At 57.7% G+C, this 25,234-nt stretch overlaps 2 protein-coding genes across 2 annotated transcripts in view; one reads left to right on the top strand and one right to left on the bottom strand.

Annotated features, from left to right (window-relative positions):
• The window catches only part of LOC143171631 (scavenger receptor cysteine-rich type 1 protein M130-like), a 201,344-nt gene that overhangs the window by 73,367 nt on the left and 102,743 nt on the right, over nucleotides 1-25,234 (bottom strand).
• LOC143171612 (polyunsaturated fatty acid lipoxygenase ALOX15B-like) lies at nucleotides 1,985-6,922 on the top strand. Its single transcript, XM_076360666.1, has 14 exons — nucleotides 1,985-2,128; nucleotides 2,729-2,927; nucleotides 3,002-3,083; nucleotides 3,177-3,299; nucleotides 3,438-3,541; nucleotides 3,648-3,970; nucleotides 4,058-4,258; nucleotides 4,392-4,466; nucleotides 4,954-5,115; nucleotides 5,196-5,319; nucleotides 5,425-5,525; nucleotides 5,871-6,041; nucleotides 6,278-6,453; nucleotides 6,856-6,922. The coding sequence occupies exons 1-14, from the start codon at nucleotides 1,985-1,987 to the stop codon at nucleotides 6,920-6,922; spliced, it is 2,052 nt and encodes a 683-aa protein (XP_076216781.1).

Raw genomic sequence — 25,234 nt, 5'->3', positions numbered from 1 at the left:
CCGGATGGCTGGAAACATATCCCGTGCCCCATGCCACTGCCCGGAACACTATCCTGGGCCTTGAAAAGCAAGTCCTATGGCGACATGGCACCCCAGAAAGAATTGAGTCAGACAATGGGACTCATTTCCGAAACAACCTCATAGACACCTGGGCCAAAGAGCACGGCATGGAGTGGGTGTATCACATCCCCTGTCATGCACCAGCCTCTGGGAAAATCGAAGGATACAATGGTCTGTTAAAGACTACGCTGAGAGCAATGGGTGGCGGGACATTCAAACATTGGGATATGCATTTAGCAAAGGCCACCTGGTTAGTCAACACGAGGGGATCTGCCAGCTGAGCTGGCCCTGCCCAGTCAGAACTTTTACGTACTGTAGATGGGAATAAAGTCCCTGTAGTGCACATAAAAAATATGTTGGGGAAGACAGTTTGGGTTATTCCTGCCTCGGGGAAAGGGAAACCCATCCGTGGGATTGCTTTTGCTCAAGGACCTGGGTGCACTTGGTGGGTGATGCGGGAGGATGGGGAAGTCCGATGTGTACCTCAAGGGGATTTGATTTTGGGTGAGAATAGCCAATGATCTGAATTATCTGATGTTAAGTGCTACATAATATTATATGCCATACCAATGATATTACAATATGAATCACTCAGATTAATGAAGAATGAACTTTGATGAAACCGAGCAAAGCACAGTGATGATGGAACCAGAACTGACTTCACCATGAAACAATCCAACACCACATACCATCCCCATCTTTCCTGCCCTGGAAGATTATGATGACAGATGGAGCCCAAAGTCATGGACTAAATGAACTCAACGAACATTTTAGAGGGATGGCCCATAGACTAAGGGAATGATATCTGTGTGTGTGTGTGTGTATATATATCAAAAAAAGGAAAGGGGGTGGTGATTAATGGGAATGTATTGGAAAGGGGGGGACCTGGGCATGACGTAGATGGTATAGAATAAGGGGTGGATACTGTCCTGGTTTTGGCGGGGATAGGGTTAATTTCCTTCCTAGTAGCTGGTACAGTGCTGTGCTTTGGATTTAGGATGAGAACAATGTTGATAACACACCGATGTTTCAGTTGTTGCTAAGTAGTGCTTACACTAGCCAAGGACTTCTCAGCTTCCCATGCTCTGCGGACTGAGAAGGCTGGAGGTGCACAAGAAGGTGGGAGGGGGCACAGCCAGGACAGCTGACCCAAACTGGCCAAAGGGACATTCCATACCATGTGACATCATGCTCAGTATATAAACTGGGGGAAAGCTGGCCGGGGGGGCCGCTGCTCAGGGACTGGCTGGGCATTGGTCGGTGGGTGGTGAGCACTTGCATTGTGCATCACTTGCTTTGTATATTATCATTTTATTTCAATTATTAAACTGTTTTTATCTCAACCCCCCGGGTTTTTCTCACTTCTACTCTTCCAATTCTGTCCCCCATCCCACCGCGGGGGGGTGAGGGAGCGAGTGGCTGTGTGGTGCTCAGTTGCCGACTGAGGTTAAACTGTGACACCAGTATTAGTTGCTCCACGACCTTCCTTTGGGAAAGCCCTGCCTGCCCCACAACCGCTGCTCCACAGCATGCCTTGAGCAGCCAGTGAAGTGCGGGCAGCAGCGCGGGCAGGGACAGAGCAGGAGATGGAGGAGACCTTGGGGAGGCAGGAGGAGCTCCTGGACCATGGCAAACGCCCCCTCCCTTGGGCCCATGGCCACCCCCGGGGCCATCGCTTGGGTAATGTCTCCATGGCCACATGAATTGAGATTCGATATGCCGGTTGCCGGCCAATAACGGTCATCTGATAACCTCCCCTTGAGAAGGAAGGACTGGCCACCCGGCTTGTGCAATGGCCACGGGGCTTGCAGCATGCAAACCACCCAAGATGGCAGGTTTCCACCCCCAAAACCCTCACCCCTACAGGTGGTCGCTTTTTAAAGGCAGCTCTTGAATGTTGCGGCGTGTCCTTGTGCAGCTCGCCATGGCCGTCTACAAGGTGAAGGTGGCAACGGGTGACATCCTCGAAGGTGGGACCAACTCCATCTCCATCACCTTGGTGGGCAGCCGTGATGAGAGGCGCCGGATGGTGCCTGGTTCAGTCAACTACTGGTTCCTGCCGGGGATGGTGAGCGCAGGGATGGGGACACGAGTGGAGGCATGGGCATGCCGGGGGTCCCGGCATGGGTTTTACTGGAGAGGGTAAGAAAAGGGATGGGTCTTCACCAAGGTTTGGGGGGATGGTGGGAAGTGGTCCTGGGGGGATTAAGGAAGGGCTCATGGGGGGATGGAGGAAAGTGTTCTTGGGGGGGGATGGAGGAAAAGGGTTTGGTGGGGGGGAGAATAGAGGAAAGGGGTCCTGGGGACATGGAGGGTAGGATCCTGGGGGATGGAGCGAGGGGGTGGGGGTGGGGGGGGATGGAGGAAAAGGATCTTTGGGGGGGATGAAAGAAAGTGGTCTTGGGGGGTGTGGGGTGGAGGAAAAGGATCCTGGGGGGATGGTGGGAAGTGGTCTTGGGGGGGGGATGTAGGAAAAGGATCTTGCGGGGATGATGGAGGAGGGGTCCTGGGGGATGGTGGAAAGGGGTCCTGGGGGGATGGAGGAAGAGGATCTTTGGGGGGTGCCCTGAAGCCCCACTCCACTGGTGGGGAATGCCCGTATCCCCCAGTGCCATGCCAGGGCAGCTGCCCTCCCACCCCAAGCCATTTCCCACCCACCCCCCACCAGGAGAAGGACATGACCATGTGCTGCGTGCAGGACTTGGGTTGCATCGTCCTCATCCACCTGCACAAGTGGCGGCTCTTCTTGGAGGATGCCTGGTTCTGCAGGGACATCCGCATGATGGGCCCTGACGGCACCCTCTACCGCTTCCCCTGCTACCAGTGGCTGGAGGGGGTTACCACAGTGGAGGTCCGGGAGAGCTCGGGTAGGACTCATCCCACCCCCACCCTCCTCTGCTAGCCAGGGGTCCGACCTTGACTCCTCTCTCCTCCTTTCCAGGGAAAAAGCTGGTGGATGATGAGCTGGAGATCCTCAAGGAGCATCGGCAGCAGGAGCTGAAGGCACGGCAGGAGGCTTACCAGTGAGAGCAGGGACATAAGGATGGAGGTCCACCATGGCCAGGGTGGCCTGGCCAGCAGTGACGCTGACATATGTCCCCCTGTCCCTCCCACAGGTGGAAGAGCTTCACCAAGGGCTGGCCCCGTTGCCTCAATGTGGGCTCCATCCTCGAGCTGGACTCCAATGTTCAGTTCTCCTGTGTGAGGGCCACCAACTTCACCGGTGTCCTCATCTTCCAGTAAGCAACACCCCAAGGTTGGGGAGGACCTGGATGATGGGAGTGAGGAGCATCGCCAGTGCCACCCTGTCCCGGGAGGCTGGTGGTGGGGGGCCAGGGAAGTAATGGTGGTTGCTGAGGTCCACCTCTGTCCCGTAGAGGGGCCTTCCACCTTCTGGCAGGGTTCCTCTTGAGACCCACCTTCTGGAAGAGCCTGGATGAGATGCGCAGCATCTTCTCCTGGACACGGGGCAGGGAGATTGGTGGGTGCCTTGTGTGTCTTCCCCCGCCACCCAGGGCTTCCCAGGAAGTCCCTGGCTTGACATGGAGGGTGGGCAGTTCAGCGCTGATGTCCAGCCACCCCCTCAGTCCCCGAGTACGTGGCCAGGCACTGGCGAGAAGATGACTTCTTCAGTTACCAGTTCTTCAATGGCAACAACCCCATCACCATTCAGCACTGCGTGATGCTGCCGGCCAAATTCCTGGTGACGCTGGAGATGGTGGCCGGTTCTTTGGGTGGTGACACCAACCTGGGCAAGGAGATGCAAGAGGGCAGATCTTCATCGTTGGATTATGAGGTGCTGGAAGGCATTGCGGCCAGCACCATCCACAGGCGCTGGCAGCACATCGCCACCCTGCTCTGCCTGCTGCACCAGGGTGCCGATGGGCTCCTACGTCCCATCGCCATCCAGGTAGGGACATCCCACCCCAAACCAGTGGACAACCCCACCGTGGTGGTGGAGAGGAGATGGTCCCACCACGTGGTTTGTGTCCCACAGCTCAGCCAAACACTGGGACCCACCAGCCCCATCTTCTTACAAAGCAATGCCAAGTGGGACTGGCTGTTGGCCAAGACCTGGCGCAACGCCGACTTCTACAGCCACCAGCTCCTCACCCACCCCTTGAGGACCCACCTCTTTGGGGAGGTCTTCGCCATCGCCACCCTATGCCAACTGCCCACCTGTCACCCCCTCTTCAAGGTAAGGTCCCACCTCAGCACCACCCAGTGCCCCCGCCCCCTCATCTGACCGCAGTGCCCCCCCCCCCCCAACACCCACCCCAGCTCCTTAGGAGGTCCCCAGTCGTCTCCAACCTCCTGGTTTCCACCACCAGCTCCTCGTCCCCCACTTCCACTTCAACACGTTGGCCCAGAGCGTCCTCATCAACCCTGGTGGCGTCATCGACAAGGTGAGCACTCGGGTCTACTGGGAGCACTGGGATGTACTGGGAGTGCTGGGGGACACTGGGGGAGCACAGAAGGCCCTGGGGGACACTAGAGAACATGGAGGGACGGAGGGCTGGGGAGCACTGGGGACAGAGGGGTATACTGGGAATACTGGGGAGGCACTGGGGGCACTAGCAAGCATGAATTGGGGGGGCTGGGGGGTTAATGGGAGCACTTAGGGGGGCATACTGGGGGCACTGGGGGGAGTACTTGGAGTACTCGTGCCCTGGAAGCACTCGGGACCACTGGGTTATACTGGGAGCACTGGGGGACACTGGGGAGCACAGAGGGCCCTGGGAGACACTAGAGAGCATGGGGCGAGGGGGCTGGGGAGCACTGGGGACAGTGGCATATACTGGGAGCACCGAGGAGCCATGGGGCAGCCGGGGGTTGGAGGGGGGGAAAGGCACCTTCTGCCCTGAGCACCCATGGGTGACCCCTCCCCACCAGGGCTCGGGGGTTACCTGCGAGGGGATGCTGCTGATCATCCAGCAGGGCTTGGAGAAGGCCACCTACACCTCCCTCTGCCTCCCTGATGACATGTGGCACTGCGGCGTGGCGCACCTCCCCAGCTACTGGGATGACGCAATGAGCCTCTGGGAAGCCATCGAGAGATGGGACAAGGGATTAGGTGGCAGCTGGTGGTGGTCCCATGGGTGCTCCATGACCTCATGGTCACCTCACCCCATGGTAGCTTCATCTCCGGCATTGTGGCTTTCTGCTATGGGGAGGATGCAGCGGTGAGCGGGGATGCTGAGCTGCAGGCTTGGGTGATGGACATCTTCACCAATGGCTTCTTGGGCAGGACCTCCTCGGGTACTGCATCCCCACACCCATGGGTCCCATGGGGTGTCCCCAGGGGTGGTGGGGGGACAAGGACAGGTCCCTGATGCTCTTTGCTGTCCCCCCACCCAACCCCAGGTATCCCCTCCTCACTGCGGATGGTGGTGGAGCTCAGCAAGTTCCTCACCATGGCAGTGTTCACCTGCTCGGCACAGCACGCAGCCGTCAACAATGGGCAGGTGGGACAGGGGACCTCTGACCCCTCTGCACCCAAAAGGTGTCCCCAACTGTCCCCGTCCCATGCTGGAGAGATGTTCCCCTCTGTGCGCAGGAGGGATGTCCCCATCCTGAGCCAGGGGAGGTGTCTGTGTTCCCACCTCTCTTCGTGCTTGAGGGACGTCCCCATCCATCCTGGAGGGACATCCCCACCCCAGCTCAGGAGAAGCTCCATGCCAGAAGTATGTCCCCATCCATTCCCCCCTCCATGCCAGAGGGATGTCCCCCACCTCAGGAGAACGTCCCCATCTAACCCATCCCCATTCCAGAGGGGTGTCCTCTGCTGACAGTGGCCTCTCACCCTGCAGTGTGACCTGGGCGCCTTCCTCCCCAACGCCCCGTCCTCCATGCGCCACCCGCCACCGGCAGAGAAGGGCAAGGCCTTCCTCCAACACTTCCTCACCACCTTCCCTGAGGTGGACACCACCGCCAACATCCTGGTGGCCCTCATCCTCCTCAGCTCATGCCTCAGTGACGTGGTGAGTCTGGCCCCACCATCACCATGCCCTCCCCAAAACGGTGGCTCTGTGGGGCTGAGGAATCCCAGGAGATGCCCCACAAGGGCATGGGTGCACATCACCACCTTGGGTATCCCCAAGCACAGGGTGGTGGGCACCATCACTCTATAGCTACCAGGGGGCCGGAGACCCCCAGATGGCTTGAGACACCTCAGTCAAGTGCTTGAACCTGATGGGTCCCCATCCCTGTCTCCCAGATACTCCTGGGACAGTACCTGGAGGAGCGGTTCATGGAGGTGGAACCCCACTGGCTCATCAGGGCCTTCCAAGGGCAGCTGGAGGAGATCCGGGACCGCATCGAGGAGAGGAACCACTGGGCCAAGCTGAGATACAACTACATGAACCCCCTGAAGACCGAGAACAGCATCTCCGAGTGCCCCCGCACCCCCAGAACCCCACACCTGGCCACCCCCAGCACCCATCACCTGCGCACCCAGCACACCCACCACCCAGCACCTGGATGCCCCCAGCACCCACCAGCCCCCCAGCACCCAGCACCCCCTGCCCTGCTTCTCACCCCCAACCCCTCAATAAATGCCAGCTGTCAATCAAACCCTCTCTGATGGGGGGCGGCTGAAAACCTGAGGACCCCCCCCCCAACACCTCCCCAGAGCCCCCCACCCAGAGAGGGGAGTTGGGGGGGCAACTGGGAGACATGATGGGGTGCCCAGTGCTCCCACTGCCCCTCAGTGCTCCCCAGTCTTCCCGGTGCTCCCAGTGCCCCCAGTGTTCCCCAGTTTCCCCCCTGCTCCCAGTGCCCCCCACTGCTCCCCAGTGCTCCCAGTACCCCTCAGTGTACCCCACTCTCCCCAGTGCTCCCAGTGCCCCTCGCGGCTCCCTAGTGCCCCCCAGCAGTCCCCAGTGCTCCCAGTGTCCCCCGTGCTCTCCAGTCTCCCCAGTGCCCCTCAGTGTTCCCAGAACTCCTCCCAGGCATCTCCAGAAGCATTTTGGTTTCTTCTGGAGACTGGGGAATTCCCTGGCAGCGGCCCCCAACTCTTCTGACGTAACTACTGGGACAGCAGTGTGTGTGTTGGGGGAAAGTCCATGCCCGGTAGCTCCATGGGAATTCTCCCAGGCATCGCCAGGGGTGTGTTGGCCTCCTCTGGAGACAGGTGAAGCCCTGGGGAGCAGCCCTAGACCCCTGCAAGGCAGCTACCCAAGGTGTTTTATCCGTGTTGGGAGAAGGACCATGCTCCACAGCTCCTTCGGACTCCCCCCAGGCAGTTTAGGAATGTTCTGGCCTCCCCTGGAGACAGCTGAATTTTGCAGGTAGCACCCGAGACTACTCCAGGGAAGACACCCGAGGAGTTTTGTGTATGTTGGAGGCATGTCCATGCTCTGTCCCTTGCTGGGACTCCTCCCAGGCAGCTTGGGTGTGTTTTGTCCTTCCCTGGAGATGGCTGAAGTCCAGTGTAGGAGCTGCCTATGTCTCCTAGGCGGTTACCTGAAGAGTTTTGTCGATGTTGGAGGCAGGTCCATGCCCTGTAGCTCCCTGGAACTCCCCTCAGGCATCTCCGGGAGCATTTTGGTTTCTTCTGGAGACAGGAGAATTCCCAGGTAGCAGCCCCAGACTCTTCTAAGGTAACTACCCAAAGAGCATTGTGTATGTTGGGGGAAAGTCCGTACCTGGTAGCTCCCCAGGATGTTCAAGGCTTCGGTGTAAACCCCCGAGTACGAACGGAGGAGGGGAGAAAGGGTCTTCAGAGGCTGTAGTCATGAGCGGTTTTCTTCCCAGGGGCTCTGGTGCTTTTTGGGCAGAAAACTCTCCCTGAAGCTCTTCCTCCTGAAAGGGCTGTTATGCTCTGTACCTCCTGCTTCCTTTTGGATCATTCTTACAAAAACAATTGTGGTTGGGCTTTTTTGGGGGTGTTTTTTCCCTTCTCTAGGATGTGAAATGCCTCTGTTTTGGAGGAAAGCAACCCTTTCCCTCCCCATGAGGAGCTGGGGAGGCTGTTGGGGATGGGGTGGAACACGGGGAGCCCGCACCTTCCTTTCTGGGAGACCCTCAAATGGAAGCGGCCAGAGCTGGCAGCCCCGCCGAGTCCTTAGCATCCAACAGACGGAATGGACCATGGCGCTGCCAGCCCTGTGGCTCCCACCACATTGCCCCCGCCCCCCCAGCTGCTTCAGCCATTCATCCTCCCCAAAACCTTCTACCTCCGAGGTAGGGACCGACCCCAATCCCTGCAGCCTGGGGATACTCTCTGGGGAAGGAGTGGAGGTCACCAGCTCTCCCACGCAGGTCTGCAGGTGGCTCCGTGCGGCGGCTGCTTTGACCCCCACGTCATCTGCATGGAGGGGAGAAACGCCGACTTGCCTCTGCCGGCCACCTTCGCGCTCGGCCACGGCGGCGCTTCTCCACCAGGTACTGCCCTGTGGGTGTCCCACCCCCCCAGCCTTGGAAGCCCCCAGCACGCCCCAGGGCCAACAGTAGCTCATCCTGACCTGCAACCATCAGGCAGAGCGGTGGTCCCAGCCGCCCCGGTGCTGCCGCCCTCCCTCCGCGGCTGCCACCACGTCGCCGGGCAGATCACACAGCTCAGCCTCTCCAGTACGACCACCCCCTGCGGGAGCACCTCAGGGCAGTGCCATCCCCCAAGGAACGGAGGTCCCCATGGACATTAACAGCCCCCTGGGCAGTAACATCCCATCAGGCATCAATGACCCCATGGATGGTGGCACCACCCTGGGCGGTGACATCACCCATGGCAGTGATGAGCCCATAGCAACATAATATAGTAGTTTTGATGGGACCTTTCCTCTTGTTTTTTTTCCATTACAAGCCAGTTCTCTGGAACCGCTCCGTGCCTGCCTGGGAGGTGGGGGGGAGCACAGGGGGCACCGGGAAACGGCACCCAAGAGCTGCAAAAGCCCCCCTGAGCCCCAGATCAGAGCCGGCGAGCCCCGAAGGGCAACCAAGCCATCCCCAGGGCCGTGTCACCGCCAGCGGGGCAGGCAATGGCAGGAGGGACTCCCCTGTCCCCTTCCCCAGGGGAAGGAGCCCTTTGGTGGGGGAGCCAGGACAGACGGGTCCCTGCAGGAATCACGGACATGGTCCCACGCAGAAAGCAGCACTGACGCCCCCCTGGGACAAGGACAGACCTGGGGGTCTCAGGGACATGACAACAAGGGCTGCAGTGCCTCCATCTTGAAAGCAACCACTGGGGACAGGGCTCGATGCAAAGCCCTTCAAACCGTCAAGACGCCCTTCCTCGGGTCCCACCGCACTCAGCTCCAGAGCCCGGCTTTGCCTCACTGCCGCAGCAAAATAACCCCAGATCACCCCAAGAATGCCGAGGGAGGGAGCTGCCGGCAAAAATGCAAAAAGTATTTGCAACCGCAGCAGCTCATGCAAGGTAGAGCCCTGCACCACAGCAGCAGGTGTTTCTTTTCATGCTCCGATAGTGTAGCAGTTGGGATGAACTTCCGAGGGCTTTTCTTGGTGGAGATGGGCAACGTTCACACACTGCCTGGCATTTCTCCACCACCCAAGTCCTGCTGGCAGAGGTGACGTGCGTGGTCTGCAGGATGATGACGCAGGTGGGGAGGAGCACACAGCCCCTGCTAGCTCTCCCACAAGGGTGCAGCCTCAGGGCAGAGAAGGGAACAGAATGGGACCCCCCCAAAAGCATTTTAAAAAGCACAGTTGCCCAATGTAAGCCAGGCCATGCTTGCAGGAGCACACGGGGAACAAATGCGTTTAGGGGAGGTGGGTTCAAGGGTGGGGCCGTGGGGGAGAGGACGGGTTGGCTTTGATGAAGCCTGTCACTCCCGGGCAGCTTTCCACGGACGGCAGCTCTTGCTTGGCTGATGCTCGCACGCCGTGATGCCAAAAATCACGTGACATGCCATTAAAATAACAAACATGCCCTGCCCCAGCCTGCAAGGGTCTGTGCCCACGGGCCTGGTGGAGGTTTGGGGCGCACCGGTGGGCTGAGGCTGGGAGAAGTTGTGACAGCAGTGGGCAGCTCTAACCCGGTATTTCAGCATGCCAGGCAAAACCCCACTGTGCCAGGAGATAAGCCCCCAAAACACACTGTCCCCCCCGCACAGGGCTCCTGGCCCAGCTCTGAACTCCTGTGGGAGACACAGGGCCCAGGCAGGTGCCACCCTCCGGGACGTCCCCAGCTGTCATTCATACGCTGCCCCCAGCCCTGGAGGGGGACAATTTCAGACATACAATTTCAGGTGCAGTTGCTGATGGAGATGCCATTGAAGATGCAGACGCCACTGCAAGGGCCACTGGAGATGCAGATGCCACGTCAGACAGCACTTCAGATGAAGATGCCATTGCAGATGCAAGTACCGTTACAGACACCATTGCGGATGGAGATGCCGTTGAAGATTCGGGCATTGATGCCACTGGAGATGGCATTGCAGATGCAGATACCACTGCAGATGGCCTTGCAGATGCAAGTACAATTTCAGATGCAATTGCCTTTAGAGCTGCTCTTGAAGATGCTGAAGCCATGGCAGACCCCCAGTTCAGATGCAGGTACTCCCTGTACCTTCAGTGGTGTGTCCATCACTACCTGTATGTGTAATGGCACCTCTCTCTGTAATGGTTCCCCTCTCAGGAACGAGATCGGTGTCTGTGTATCTATAGGTGTAATGGAATGTGCACTCGTGTCTGTGGCTGGTCTTGTGGCTGTAATTGTATGTGTAATTCTGCCTGTATCTATGAGCGCACCTGCAATTGCATGTGTAATGGTGCCTGTGGCTGTACTTGTATCTGTAATGGCAGGTTTATCGTGTCTGTATCTGCCCTTGTATCTGCCGTTGCATCTGCAATTGAATCGGGATCTTCCTCACGGTATTGCTGTCTGTGGCTGTAGCTGAAAAGGCATTGTCAAGGCTATCTGCAATGGCAGCTGCATCTGCAATGCCATCTGCAGCTGCAAAGGCATCTGCATCTGCAATGGCATTTGTAATGCTATGGGTGTCTGCAGTGGCCTCTGCATCTTCATTGGTACCTGCAGCTGCAATGGCATCTGCCTCTCCTATTGTGTCTGCACCTGACTTTGCATCAGCAATGGCCTCTGCTGTGGTTTCTACAGTCGTATGTGCAGCTGCAGCAGTATCTGCATCAGAAATGGCGTCTGCAGCTGCAGCAGTATCTGCAACGGCATCTGCATCTGCACTGGTATTGGCTTTGGCGTCTGCATCTGCATAATTATCAGGAATGGTATGTGCATCAGAATCAGCATTGCTACCTGCATCTGCAGGGGTAGCTGCAATGGTACCTGCATCTCCAAATTGGTCTACGTCTGCAGTGGCATCAGCATCTCCACTGGGATCTCCATCTGCAATCTATGCAGCCAGAACTAGGGCCATGCCTCCCCACCACCTCTTGCCTAAACTTCTTCCCTCTCATTACAGCTGCTTCTTGCGACCAACTGGTTCCCAAGGCTGGGCCTGGCCAGAGGAGGGAGGAGACTTGGGCCTGCCCTATTTTAGCTCATCAGGCTGGAGAATGACATCCTGAGCTGCATCACGAGGGCAGGCCTGGAGAGAGGGAGGATACTGGCACAAAGAGCTTGGAGAGATGTTTGAGCTCAAGCTCTCCAGGCAAGCCTAAATGAGGCCCTGCCTCTGGAGACTCTGCTTCCCAGAGCACCATGGGATGGCAGGGGATCCTCTGCTGACACGCTCTCATGGACAGATGTCCCCACCGCAGACATATACAGCTCCTCCAGGGGTGTGCTGCAATAGGAGGCAGAGGCAGGCGCTCGGCAGGAGTTGGGCTTGAGGGATGGTTCCTCTCCCCAAGGTGATATGCCAGCCAAGGAACGTTCTCCAACGGCACTGGACAGACCATGGAGGCAAACTGCACGTGGCCAGCCTTAGCATTGACCTCAGCGTGGGCTGAATCGTAGACCTCCTGGCGCTGAAGTCTCCTTGAGGGATAGCTGCTGCAGGGAACGTGCCTTCCCACGCTTTACCCTCAGCACTTCCCAGAGGGACTGTTTCCTCACTGGGCTCTAGTAACACAGTGAGCGCTGAGTGCTGACCAGGGCTGCCCTTCCCCCAGGGCCTCCCTCACCTCCCTGTGCCTCAGGCTGTAGACAAGGGGGTTGTCCAAAGGCGGCATGGTGTAGAAGAAGAAGTCCACTTTGTTGAGCTGCCTCAGCAGGTCTGTTCTGGGCAGCAGGTAGACGAGGATGCGGGTGCCACAAACAACAGTGATGATGGTGAGGTCGGAGGGTGACGTGACCCTGACCAGAAGACCTTTGAAGACCCAGAGGTCACCAATCTGTGCTGTGCTGCAGCGCAGCACAGCCTGACCGTCAGGCCTGAGCTGTCCTGCACGGACCTCCTGGCTGCAGGATAAACTCAGCCACCTCATTGCACCAGAGGAGCCTGCAGGCAGGGCAGGCACCTCAGCTCCCAGGATGCTGCGGGGGAGGGACTACAGTTCCCAGCATGCTGTGGGGCCGCGTCCTCCTTCCTCTTCATCTGGTGAGGGTCATGTACAAATCTTCCTGCTGTCCCTTCATGTCCCTCCCCAGGTCAACTCCAGGTTGAGCCTTGGCTTTCCTAGCCCTATCCCTCACCATCAGACAGCACCTCTCGCCTTCTCCTGGGTCACCTCCCTCTGTCCCCACCTCTTGTATCCACCTTTCCGTGCCTGAGCTCAGTGAGGAGCTCCTCACTCATCCATGCCGGGCTCCTGCTGCCTTTGCTTGATTTCCTCCTTGTCGGGAGGGACCTTTCTTGAGCTTGGAGGAGGTGGTCCGTGAATATCAAGTAGCTCTCCAGGACCCCTCTTCTCTCCAAGGCCATAGCCCATGGGATTCTTCCAAACAGATCTCTGACAAGGTTGAAATCTGCTGTCCTGGAAGCCAGGGCTGTGGTCCTGCTCTTTGCCCTGCTCCCTCCCCTCTGCATCCTCAACTCCACCATCTCACGGTCACTGCAGCCAAGGCTGCCGCTGACTGTCAAATGCCCAAGCAGTTCTGCCTTGTTCACCAGTGCCAGGTCCAGCAGAGCACCGCTCCTTCTGGGTTCCTCCATCCCCCGTGCCAGGAAATGCCCTCTAGAAATCTCCTAGATTGCTTGAGCCCTGCTGGATTGTCCTTCCAGCAGGTACCAGGGTGGTTCAGGTCCCCCATGAGGACCAGGGCCTGTGAACGTGAGGCTTCTCTCACTTGCCTGAAGAAGGCCTCATCTACATCTTCCTCCTGAACAGGAGGTCTCTAGCAGATACCTGCTAAGACGGCACCCACGTTGGTCTGCCTGCTGATCCTGACCCATAAGCTGGCTCCTGTCCCACCCTGAGCAGGAGGCAAGTCCACCTCCTCGCCTTCCCAGACGGTCCTTCCTGAAGAGCCCGTGTCCCTCCACCGCAGCCCTCCCGCGGTGCCATCTACCCACCACACCTCTGTGGTCCCAGTGTGGTCCCAGCCCAGTAATCACACACAGACTTCTGGCCCTGCTGGTGGTTCTCCACGCTGCGTGCATGAGCGTGCAGGCACTTCAGGGAGGCACGAGCTGTGCTGGTTTCCCGGGAAGAGCGCGAGAGCCGCCTCTGCCGTGCTGCCTGTGTGTTGGGATGTGCAGGAGTGGGGCTGCACGTGTTCGAGCTGTGGGGCAGGTGTGGACTTTATTCCCTCCTGCCCCTAAGAGCAGTTCTGGGATCACACATGGGGTGTGTCTAATCCCTTTAGACGGATCCATCATCAGGCACAGGCCAGTCAGTCCAGCTGGGAACAGCCCCAGAGCTCTTTAGTTTGTATTTAGAGGTGGATCTCGGCAGCTGAGAAGCCTCCCAGCCCCTTGGCTAACAGCCACCGCTCCCGGCACCTTCCCCTCTGCTGCGGTACCAGCATCTAGTGCTAGGGAGGAAGAAAGAGAAGTGTGTGATTGTAAATGAGAAAGCAGAGAAATCCTGCAGGCATAGCTCAGGCCACCTGTGATGGGATCTGCTTGCAAGGAAGGCTCCAGGTGTCTGGGAAGTGGGAGAGGCCCCTGATGCCCAAGCCCATGAGAAGGTCCCAGGTGCAGCTGATGAGCCTGGGGCTGAGTCAGGTTGGGCCAAGACCTTGAGTGTCCCATATGGGTGTCCCCCCTCGGGGCAAGGTGTCTTGGCCCAGGACTCTGCAAGGGAAGCACACGCTCTCTGGCTTGGAAGGGGCAAAGGCAGCCATCAGAGGGAGGATCCCTCTGTCTTCAGCCAGGACTTTCACAGCCCACAGGGAAAGGCAGTTCTGGGTGCCCAGGCAGTCCCCTTTGGGTGTCAGGGAGGTGCAGCCCAAAGCCAGCCTCCAGAACCTGCTTCTGTCTCGCGAGGGGTGTCAGAGAAATGCCCTCTTTCCCCCAGGGCTGCCCTCGGTGGAGGGATGGGCCTTGCAGCCGGGGGAAGCACCATCCCTCTTTGGAGATAGTTACCAGGGGAGCTGCCTCTGCTGCTCTTGATGCCACCTGTTGTTCTCAGCGACGTGCTTGAATATGTTCCTCCGTGCTTGATGCGGCTCCAGCCTTCTGAGGACCTGGACCGCTCGTGGGGAAAGGTGGCTGCAACAACAGGGAAACATCATCCCTCGGCCTCTGCCGGAGATCCCTTCTGCCTCTCGCCTCGTCCAGCCCCTGCCCCCACCCGGTCCCGCGTGTACCCACCCTTTCACCCTGTGGTGAGTTTTGGGCCTTGGCTGTGGGGGTACCCCAGGTCATGCCCGTGTTAGGAGACATCAGGGGGTGTCCCATGCAACTCAGGACGCAGCGACGGGGGTCCTGGACATGTCTGCGGGGTCACGGCTGCTCGACTGCCCCAGGCTGTGGCCAGAGCTGGCACACACTTACTCAGGATGGAGTCTCTCCAGCTGGGCTGCTGCTGCCATCTCCTCTGCTGGGAGAGGGTTTTCAGCCTTCCTCCACCTCTCGTTGGCCTCCTTTCTCCTGGGCTGGGCTGGAGGGTGGGGAGTCCAAGTGCCTCCAGTGCCGAGTGCCTGCCGGGGAGGAGACGCTCTCAGCAGACCAGATGGGAAACAGAGGTGCTGTTTCCCAGAGGACCTCTTGAAAGGAGCCTGCAGCAGGACTGGGAGCCGGGAGACTCAGCACCGCGTGCCCGTCATCACGGCTGACGGCTACTTTTGCCCCTCGGATCCTGCTGCCAATCTCTCCCTCACCAGGATGAGCAGGCAACCCCCTGCCCTGCAGCTGGGTGTCAGTCCTGCTCCCACCCCCTGGAGACCTGCCACCCTGGGTGCCCCGACAGCGAGGGTCGCTGCTGCGCTCAGCGCTCTCAATCGCTGCCCGTACCTGGGGCGGCTGTCGGTCCTCCCCTGCAGACCAGGCTTCCCACGCCGCCCATTCTGCCTTGGCTTGCTGTCGCCGCTCTTGCCACTGGGTCTTCACTTGCTCCCACTCTGCAGACAGCTGCGAGACCTCCTGGAGGGGATGGAAACGCAGCAGCAGGCAGGATTAGTCTCAGCTCCTGGAGGGGCTTCCTTCGGGCCTGACCCGCGTTGGTGCCCCTTGCCTCAGCCAGGTCGGTCGGCAGCGCTTTGACCCTAACAGATCAGGGGCCGCGGAGTCATGCCAGGCTCCTCAACTCATGGCAAACACAGCTGAGTGACCAAAGACCTCCGCTGTCAACGACCTAGAAAGGACTCATACATTTTCCATAGCCCCTGGCCAGGATAAAGTGTTTCCTGGCAACCCAGGGGGCAGTAACAGGCGGGAAGGGTGTGCAGCACCTTCCTTTTTGTGAAGAAGATCTGAAGGAGGTGACAAACAGGTTACAATGAACGCACGCCAAGGGATGCTTTCAGGATGGCTCTCTGCACAAAGAGGCTTTTGCCGAGTCTCAGACAGCACGGTAGTTACAGCAAGGTAGAGCACGTACCTGCAACGCTCTCTTGCAGCCCTCGGAGGACGGGAGTGCAGCGGTGGGCCTGGCGGGAGGAGCTGGCTCCCGCCTGCCTGCCTCTTTCGTCCTGGGGGAGCTGCCTGGACATGGGGGGAGCACACTGCAAAGAGACACCAGGAGGAGTCGGCATGAGCACGGGGCAGTTTGGTCTCCCGTTTTTGACTGGTATCAAAGCTCCCCAGGCTGGCAGAAGCAGCGGGGGCCGGGGGGGCCATTTCCCATGGCAAGGAGGAGCCTTTCCTTAGCCCCATCGGGTGGATGGCAGAGGACTGCACCTCAGGTCTGTTGTAAGGGCAAGGGAAGTGATGTGGGGTGCACTCAACATCTGCCGTCTTCCCCACTAAGAGGCCTGCGGTGGGGCAAACAAGCTCATAAAAACGGTGGGGCATGTGTCAGGGACCTTCCCGAGTCCCTACAGCCGGAACATCCAAAGGGGATGTCTCTCCTACATGGGTGCAAGGATCCCTTTCATCCCTTCCCACAAGGGTCTCACCTGGCAGAAGTCTTCTTCCCCGTGTCTTGCTGCCTGGTGCCTGGCCCCTGGCTTGGCAGCACGGGGAGGGAAAACTTCACCCGCCTCTGCGGGTGAAGCTCCTGCTTGTCAGGACACCCGTCTGTACCTGGGAAAGGAGGAAGCTCTTCAGAGCAGCCCCATGGGGCGTGCGTTTTAACTGGGCTGTGGTCCCCCAGTGTGGGGCAGGGCCCCGCCTGGACAGCAGGGACCCGTTCCCGTACCTCTTCTGGTCCTGTGCTTTTCTGCAGCCTTCTTGTGCCAGGTGGAGAAAGCCTTGGCCTCCGATCTGCTGAACAGAATGAACTGAAACCTGGAAAGCAAATGGTGACACAGGCTTGAAGAAGGGTCAGCCCCTACCCTCTGCAGCTTCCCAGCGCTAATCCTCCTGACTGTCGTGCAAGGCATGGCATCCCTTTTCCTTTGTGGCCATGCACAGGTTTTACTGGCAATCTCCCCCCAACACCAGAAAATGTAGCTTCAAGTCCTCTCCGTGTGCACTTGGTTCTCTCTGATGGGAATGACGGCAGGCTGGGCGTGAGAAACACGATCACGATGCCCAGTCACTCCAGGAGAATACATGCGTAGCCCCAGCTCAGCATTAGTTAACCAGAAACCAGTCACTTCAGGACTGATCCCTGACTCGATGCTGAGTGTGGAGCCCTGACAACGTGCACTGCTGAGCAGGAGCTGGGAAGCCGCCCGCTCGGTCAGTCGAGGGCTGCAGAGGAAACGCACTCACCTCGGGAACGCGTGGGCAGGAGCAGCCTGCATCCCCCGCGCGGTGGTCGCTCCACCGCAGACGGCTGCACCTGGCATCCACAGCCTCTGCAAAGTGACACAGAGCTGTTAGAGGGTTTCCAGGGCAGTTTCCTCTTGGCTCCCAAAGGAAGCAGACCTGTCTCCCGCTCACCCTTCGATAGGCTTCCCAAAGACATTGAAGCAGCCTTCAAAACCTGAGCAACTTACAGTGTGAAGCAGCGCAATGCAGCTGGCCTTGCTCTCCAGCCCTGTGACGCAGTCGTAATAAAACCGCATGCACAGGACATCGTCTTTGCAGGACAGAACGCCAATGTCCTTGAAGGCGAAGGCGAGGCGCTGCCTGTTCCTCAGTTGGAAAGAGTACAAGAGTATGGTCTCTTGCACACAGTCCTTCACCACGTGCTGCGGGAAGGAGGTGGCTCGCGATAGCCACTTGTAGTTCAGTGGCTTGATCTTGACATCGCCTGTAAGGAGAAGGAACATCGTCACTGCCAGCAGCAGGCCAAATTTCCATGTAAGATTCATAACAAAACGCCATAGAAAAGGTCGTTTCCAGAAACAGCTCTTGGGGAGTGGTTTGTTTGGGGGGAGCTCAAGCCGTCCCCCGACCTTTGGAGGCAATTCTCTACTTCTCCCAGCCCTTTCCAAAGAGCAGAGAGCAGGCACCCCGCCCTCAGACATGGAGGGGGAAAGTGGAGGGTGGCTGCTGCCTTCTCACCAGGGATAACCACTGTGGGGAACGCGAGCTCCTGCAGACATAACGCATCAACGTCCAGCCGGAAGACGGGTCTTCGAACCACATACACCTCTTCTTCGCCGTGGAATCGCTCTTGGACCATAGCGAAGGTCCCGAGTCCTGTGACCAGGACACCCTGCCCAGGAAAAAGACAAAAAGGCTGATGAGTGAGTACTTTGGAGACGGGAAAAGTGAAGGCTTTGGAAAAGGCCCACGTTCTCCATTTCTTTTCTTCCCCTCCTCAAAATACTTGCTAACATCCCTTGGCTAGAGAAGATCCCAGGCATTTCCAGCACAGGGAATATCTATGGGACTGATCCCCAGGGATTGTCCTTGGCACGGGCCCAGCATAATCCCCAGTCTCTCTGCTTGGTCTCTCCACTCTGACCATAGCGAAGGGTGAAGCCCTATCGTGTGCCGAATGCTTTCTCAGGCTAGATCGGGACTAGTCTCTCTCGTGGTTGACCAAGAAGCAGCTGTGGGCGCACAGGGTTGTCTCGGTGTGCTGCCGCAATGCTCAGGGAGGGATCACTCCCCAGCGTCCAGGCTCTCCAGGGCAAAGGAGGACCAAGATGCCAGCCCACCTTGTCCAGCTTCAGCTGTCCCAGGATGTACGCAGACACAGCATCCCAGATAGCCACAACCTCTGGAAAGCAAGGGAGAGAGGTGTCAGGCTGCGGGCCAGCCAGCTCACAGCCTCTCGGCAAGCTCCTCGCCCAGGGAGTGACAGATGCAGGTGTCCACAAACAGCTGCGGAGCTGGGCTGTGCCCCAGTTTCAGGCTGCCAGCCTTCCTCTGCTCCCGGGGCAGGGCTGGAGCAGAAATGGGGATGTGGGAAGGGCTCAGGACCAGGGCTGTGGCCACCTAACCCCCACAAAGGGACGGCACCCCAGAGCCCAGGACATGATCTGCCAGCCTGGTGGCACAAGAGGATCCCGTGGGAAGGCGCAGAGGTTCTCCCAAAGGAGACTACTTCAAGATAAAAGGCTGATTTACAGCAGAGGCATTTTCAGCCGGCTCGTGAGAGCCCTGTGGGAGCTGAAGGATGCCCCAGCCCCGGGGACGCAGGACCCCTTTTCATCCCAGAGCCAGAACCCCAAGAGGTACCAGCTCCCAGGGAAAGCTGGCCCCGCATGGTCCCCCTCGCGAGGGGACCGAGCCATTCCCACGGGAGCCTTGGGGCTCAGGGCAGCCCCAGCACCATGACCCGGGAGTCCTGGTTGCCGCACTGTTCCCCGAGCCCGGTGGGACCCTCAGGCAGGGCTCTCGCGGTAGCCCCCAGCCCTGTCCAGCCACCCCCACAGCCCGGCAGCTGCAGCTTTTGACAGTGGGCAGCCCCGGTGCGACCCCTCGAGAAGGAGCTCCCGAAACCCTTACCCCTGGTGGAGAGCTGCAGGAGCGTGGGGAACAAGCTGCTCAGCTCCACGCTGACGGCCACGGTGCAGCAGCCCTCCATCGCGCTTGCTGCTTGCCCTCGGCTCAGGGAAAGGGATGCTCTTCGCAGCTCCTCGCCCAAAACTCCTCTCCAACGTGCCCCTGCTCTGCCTGTCAGGAAGGGTCCTGCCTGTCAGCGAGGGTCCCCCAGAGCAGCCCCGCTGCCTCCCGACCCGCTCCTGGCTGTGGAGCAGAGCAGCTCTGAAGGGCAGCAGTGGGGAGCCCCTGAGCAGTGCCCAGCAGCGCCCAGGCCTCGCCGGGAAGTGCCGGCACTGCCGCAGCGCTGGGGAGACCTCCCTGTGATGGGGGGTATCCCCCTGTGACAGCAGCCCGCATCATTTGAAGGTGCATTATGACACCAGCAGGGAGGCGGCACAAGTGGGGAGAGAGGAGATAGATTTCCCCTCTTGTCCTGGGAAACAGTCATCCCCTCTCTCCCCAGTCCTTTTCCAAAAACCCCGCCTGCCCCCTGCCCCAACATGTCTCTGCTACTGGGACCCCGTCTGGGCAGGTGGGCTTTGGGGGTTGGCTGCGGTTGGGCAGTTACAAGAGATGGGATCGAAGGCCTGTGGGATGCAACAGACCCTCCAGCGTGCACAAACGCTCTCTGCTGCGTCGCTTGCGTGGTAGGAGTAGGATGGGCTTTATTGCACTGGTTTTGGCTGGGATGGAGTTAATTTTCTCTGTAGCAGCCCATGTGGTGCCGTGTGTTGGATTTGCGACCAAAACAGTCCTGATAACACATCGATGTTTTAGCTATCGCTCAACACTGCTTGCACAGCATCAAGGCCTCCTCTGTTTCTCACGCTGACCCACCAGCAACGAGGCTGGGGGTGGGCAAGAAGTTGGGAGGGGACACAGCCGGGGCAGCTGGCCCCAACAAACCAAAGGGATATCCCACACCACATGACGTCGCGCTCAGCAATAAAAGTGGGGGAAAGAAGGAACAAGGCGTGTGTGGGGTGTACGTTCAAGGCTATGGCGTTTGTCTTTCCAAGTTACTGTTATGCCTGATGAAGCCCTGATCATAATGAATAGCAAAAGGTTCAGTTGCCCTAAATTTTGGCATCTGCTGTCATTTCAACTGGCCAAAGGAATTTCCCAACAACCTCCAAGAAGATGCCCCCAAATGTTGTCCGCTCTCTCAGAGTTGCTCCAGTAGAGCTTGCAGTTACCTGCACATATCTTGGACCATCTCTAGTACCTCACATGCCACCAGGTGTTTGTGTCTGAGCAGCTCACTGTGCCCTCCCTCTCCACTGAGACAAGGAGCTCACATGCAGGTGGCCATTTTGTGCACACCTGAACTGAGGCAAGAGGACTCCCACCTCCTTTGATGGATTTGTGGGTTTGTGGTGTGCATGGGAGGGAGCCAAGTCCCTTTCTGGCCCCAGGGCTGAAAACACAGGAGGAGGTGCCGCCGTTGACTCGGCTGAATCCCTTGCCTCCGCAGGGGTACAGGAGATCCCTCCCTGGCCCTGTCTGGGTGTCCTGCCTAACGATGGGACAAGGAAAGGCAATTCTCATGCCCGGTTTTTTTCCTGAGGTCAGAAATGACACTGCTGGAAAGAAGTCTCTCTCCCCAGCTGAGGGAGGGAACGTCAGTGATTCCTTCAGCCTGTTTCACAGCAGGTTCCCTTGGAGCCCCAGGGACACCTGAAGGGAGCCCAGAGGTGGGGAGAAAAAGTGATGCCTTGGGCTGGTCCTCTGCTGCTGAGCTGGGCTGGGCTCCTGGGATGGAGGGAGCTCCTGGCAACTGGGCAGCGCTGCAGAGAGACAGCTCTGCCCAGGAGCAGCTCCGCAGAGAGACAGCTCTGTCCAGGAGCAGCTCCTCTGCAAAGCGCAGCAGGGCCGAGGGCCCTGCTTGCAGGCACCGAGGGGAGAGGAGCAAGGCAGGGAGAGGTTAAAGGCAGCGTGGAGTTGGAGGGTGCTGAGACCTGACTGGGGGAGAAATGTTGCAACCACAGAACTAGCTGAAGCTGGCAGGTGCAAGCAGCATGAAGAAGAATAGGACCAAGGAAACAATTCCGAGAGAATGAGGTAACATCAGAAGGCGGCCAGCCCAGCAACCAAGAAAACCAACAAGAAATCAAGAGACCACCGACCAGGCTTAAGTGATTGGACTTGGGGATGGGATGATGGGTGGTACGTTCCGGGAAATCTGTCTGTAAGGGTATAATTGGGGTCTGCGATCAGCACTAGGGGTCCCTCCTTGGAGGCACCCAGCTCGTGCTGCTCTGCATGGTGGATAAATAAACCCTTATTTCCCCAGCAGATTGGCGACTCGTCTTCTGCGAGCAGGAGCCTAGGGCCGAGCCCTGTGAGGTGGCACCTGCATAATTCCTACCATGGCCTAGGTGGCGGCTGCGTAATTCCTGAAACAACAAGCCAGGTGCCTGCTTCTGCCCTATCACCTCCCATTCCACCCATGACATCGCAAGCAGCTGCACAAGCCAGGGGCTGGCCCCCGGCCTCACACCTCCTCAACCACCTATGACATCACAAGCGTCTGCAAAAGCCAGGAGCTTACTCCTGCCCTAATAGCTACACCTGCCATTGACACCAGAAGCAGCTGTACAAGCCAGCTGCCTCCTCCTGCCCTATCACAGATGCAGGTCAATATGACAACACAAGCACCTCCACAAGCCCTCTAACTACTCAAACACATGTGACATCGCAAGGACCTGCGGAAGCCACCTACATAGTCCTGCCCTAACAGCTACTCGGCCACCTGTGACATCACAAGGACCTGCACAAGCCAGCTGCATGCCCCTGCCCTACCAGCTCCTCGGCCATCAGTGACAACATAAGCAGCAGCACAAGCCAGGTCCCGCTCCTGCCCTGTAACGTATTCAGGGACTTAGGACGTCACAGGCAGCGACACAAGCCAGGGGCCTGCTCCTGCCCTAAGAGCACAGAGCCACCATTGACGTGACAAGCTCCTCAGAAGCCAGGTGCCCTTTCATACCCAGTCAGTTACTTAGCTACCAGTGACATCAGAAGGAGCTGTAAAAGCCAGGTCCTCCTCCTGCACTACCACCTACTCGGACACCTATGACATCACAAGCACCTGCACAGCAGGAGCGTCCTCACTTCCAACACCCTGGCTTTTTCACCATCTCCCCGTGCTCTCCTCTCTCCCAGGCACCTCTCTCACCCACTCCATGACCTCCCAATGCCCCTGTCTGTCTTTGTGTTGGTGTGGCACGTTACCTCGGAAGAATTGTCCCAGCCAGGTCACCCGCACCTCCTTCTCCCTCTGCTGTCATCGTGACTGTCCCAGCTGTCTGATGTGCTCTTTGACCTCAGGCGCCCTCTCGTCCTGCCTCCCTTCTGCTGTTAAGTCCTGTTCCTGCAAGAGAAGTGACAACCAGTTGGTGTCCCCTCTGTGGCACCTTACCTGCATCTTCCTGCGCTGGACAGCTGGTGGGAACTGTCACCATCAGCCTCAGCAATGTGTGAAGTCTTCTCCTGGCACAGGAACAGCTCTGGGTGTGCTTGGTGCGTACCATGCTTCCTGAAGGAGAACGGCAACACTCAGAACGACTCCTGGGCAATGTTCTGCTGCGAGAGCTGATTGGAAGGCAGGTTTGCCGCACGTCCCGAGCCTGGTCCAGGGTTCTCCCTGTCCCCCAGCTCGGCCACGGGTCCCACATCTGTCTCCTTCCAGCAGGATTTTGGAAAGCCCGTTCCCAGCTGTGAGCGCCAGCCCAAGGGCACGGGGCAGAAACAGCTCCCACCCCCGAGGGCCCCAGCCCCCAGCTGGCCTCTGTCCCCACACTAATAACACTTCCAAACAGGCTCTCCCTCTAACTGAATTATCTTCCGTTTGAAGAAAAGAAACACTATGCTTCCAGGTTAAGTAGGCTAAGGCGGTTAGAGGGAGATTTGGGCTTCAATTCCAGAACAAAAGAATTTCCATTACACAATCTCAGCCACCACCTCCACGACCGTCTTGTCAGTGACCCACAAATGCTGCGCTGTAAAACATCTAATAACGGCTAATAAAAAGAATCCTCTCCTCCCCAAATCTTTGTTTCCCTCATAGCCTCAGACTACCGCAGTAATAATCATACCATTATTTTGTAATTACCACCCATCTGAAACCCCTCCAAAGCATCATTCCCTGACCTGACTGACAGCACTGTTGGTAAGGGAGAACCACCACTAACCACGCACCCACCCGTTAGTCCTTTTGCAGCAAGGCCTCTGTGACCAAGCACGTCTACACTGATACCTCTGCCTGATAGGAGACGACCACGTCCTCTGTAAATCTTTGAAAAGAACAGTACACTGAAGGAAAACTGTTCGTATCAACTGTAAATGACACGTTTCTGCTGTCAAAGGTTGTAACGCTTTTGAGTATCTTCGCCATCCTCATCTTCTTTGTCTTCACTCTCTTCTGATGACACTAGAACTCCCGTACCTCAACAGAACGTTAACCTGTTCAAGTACTCTTGCAAAGCATATAAAATCCAAAATGCCCTACACAGATGCCTGCAGGTTTTGCTATTACCCTCACGTTAACGACACAATCAGTCCTGCCAAACCTACAGCCTGCAAAACCGGAAGACGATCAGCACACAGGCTCATATGGATCGAACTTGTTCTGTCCTTGCCAAAACCGCTGGCGACTTGTCATCAGCCTCAGTGACTAACAGCAGGCAAGACTCATCTGGCTTAGCTCTGACGCAGCTCCGAGGAAAATGGCTACTTCAGAAAGTCACGTCTTGTTGTCTTGGGAAAGTGTTTCAAGGAAATGTTTTTAATACTCTAGAGTGGTAAGTCTAAGCATGGTAATCTCGCTCCACGTCCTAGCTCTGCCACAGATAAAACCTACCTGCTCATTAAAATGGATTAAATGTTATTCCTTGGAAAGCACTACCATTCTTTTTTTTTTTTTTTTTGTCTCTTCACCAAAAGGGTGGCACTTCTTTCCTAATGCAAGACGAGTTACATGGGGTATAGAGACAGCCCATGGAAAACTGAGCAATGAGTCTGTGGTCACTGCCGTCCCCATTCCTTGGCACTCCAACACTCCTAGCACACTCCTGTCCTTGCTGCGGTCAAGTCACGCAGGCTGCGCGACACGTATCAGATGCTGACTTCACCAGGTATTGCCCAAATCACCTCTTATTCGAGATCTGATCAGCTCAACTACTGCCACAGCCTTTTCTGTTCTTACATGCAGTCTCGTCCCATTCTGGCCCTCTCAGAAAGCTCCTACAAGGATTGTCTCACTCACTGCCTTAATCGCAACTAACGGTCTCCTTAACAGCCTGAAGTTGTTTCCGTCACTTCACACATACACTTAATATGGCCTTTTGTGACCCAGCCCCCTTCCTTGTGTGATTTCTCACCGAGTACCAAGATGACAGCTCTCAAGTATATGTCCTGTGACCCGCTTCCACCAACTGTCCCCTGCTACACACCAACAGGAGCAGCACTGTCTTGTCTCATGGCCATCTCCATGCTCGGGAGGAACTGTGCACACACCCCTGCAACCGGCCTTGCTGCCGGGTGCTGCTCAAGGCCATGAAAACTGTCATGCTATGGCTGTACCCACACCACTCTTCCTCATGCTGAGTGACACCGCCCATTTCTATCAGCCTGCCACCTATGAGAAAGTGGAAGCATGTTTTATTGTAAGAGGAAACCCTGAATTGGAAACTTAGTTCACGGCCTCATTTGCCCCTCCATGCACATATCCAGTGAACAGCCCAGGAAACGTTACAGAAGTGATTAGCAAAGCAAACCCAGGGCACCTCGAGAGACCCCGTAACTACACGGGTCTGTCTTTCCTCTTCACCCCCAAGGTCCCAAAGCACCGAGGCAGGAGCAGG

Source organism: Aptenodytes patagonicus, chromosome 29 (assembly GCF_965638725.1).
Source record: "Aptenodytes patagonicus chromosome 29, bAptPat1.pri.cur, whole genome shotgun sequence".
Classification (NCBI taxonomy): domain Eukaryota; kingdom Metazoa; phylum Chordata; class Aves; order Sphenisciformes; family Spheniscidae; genus Aptenodytes; species Aptenodytes patagonicus.
The sequence above is the reverse complement of the archived record's forward strand: the minus strand, read 5'-3'. Positions and strand labels throughout refer to the sequence as shown.

What these genes read in the sequence shown, in the direction of transcription:
- LOC143171612 (XM_076360666.1), top strand. Translation starts at nt 1,985, where the DNA reads ATGGCCGTCTACAAGGTGAAGGTGGCAACGGGTGACATCCTCGAAGGT. An exon ending in CCTGTCACCCCCTCTTCAAG is followed by an intron (nt 4,259 to 4,391) that starts GTAAGGTCCCAC and finishes TTCCACCACCAG; the next exon opens with CTCCTCGTCCCCCACTTCCA. An exon ending in GCCTCTGGGAAGCCATCGAG is followed by an intron (nt 5,116 to 5,195) that starts AGATGGGACAAG and finishes TCACCCCATGGT; the next exon opens with AGCTTCATCTCCGGCATTGT.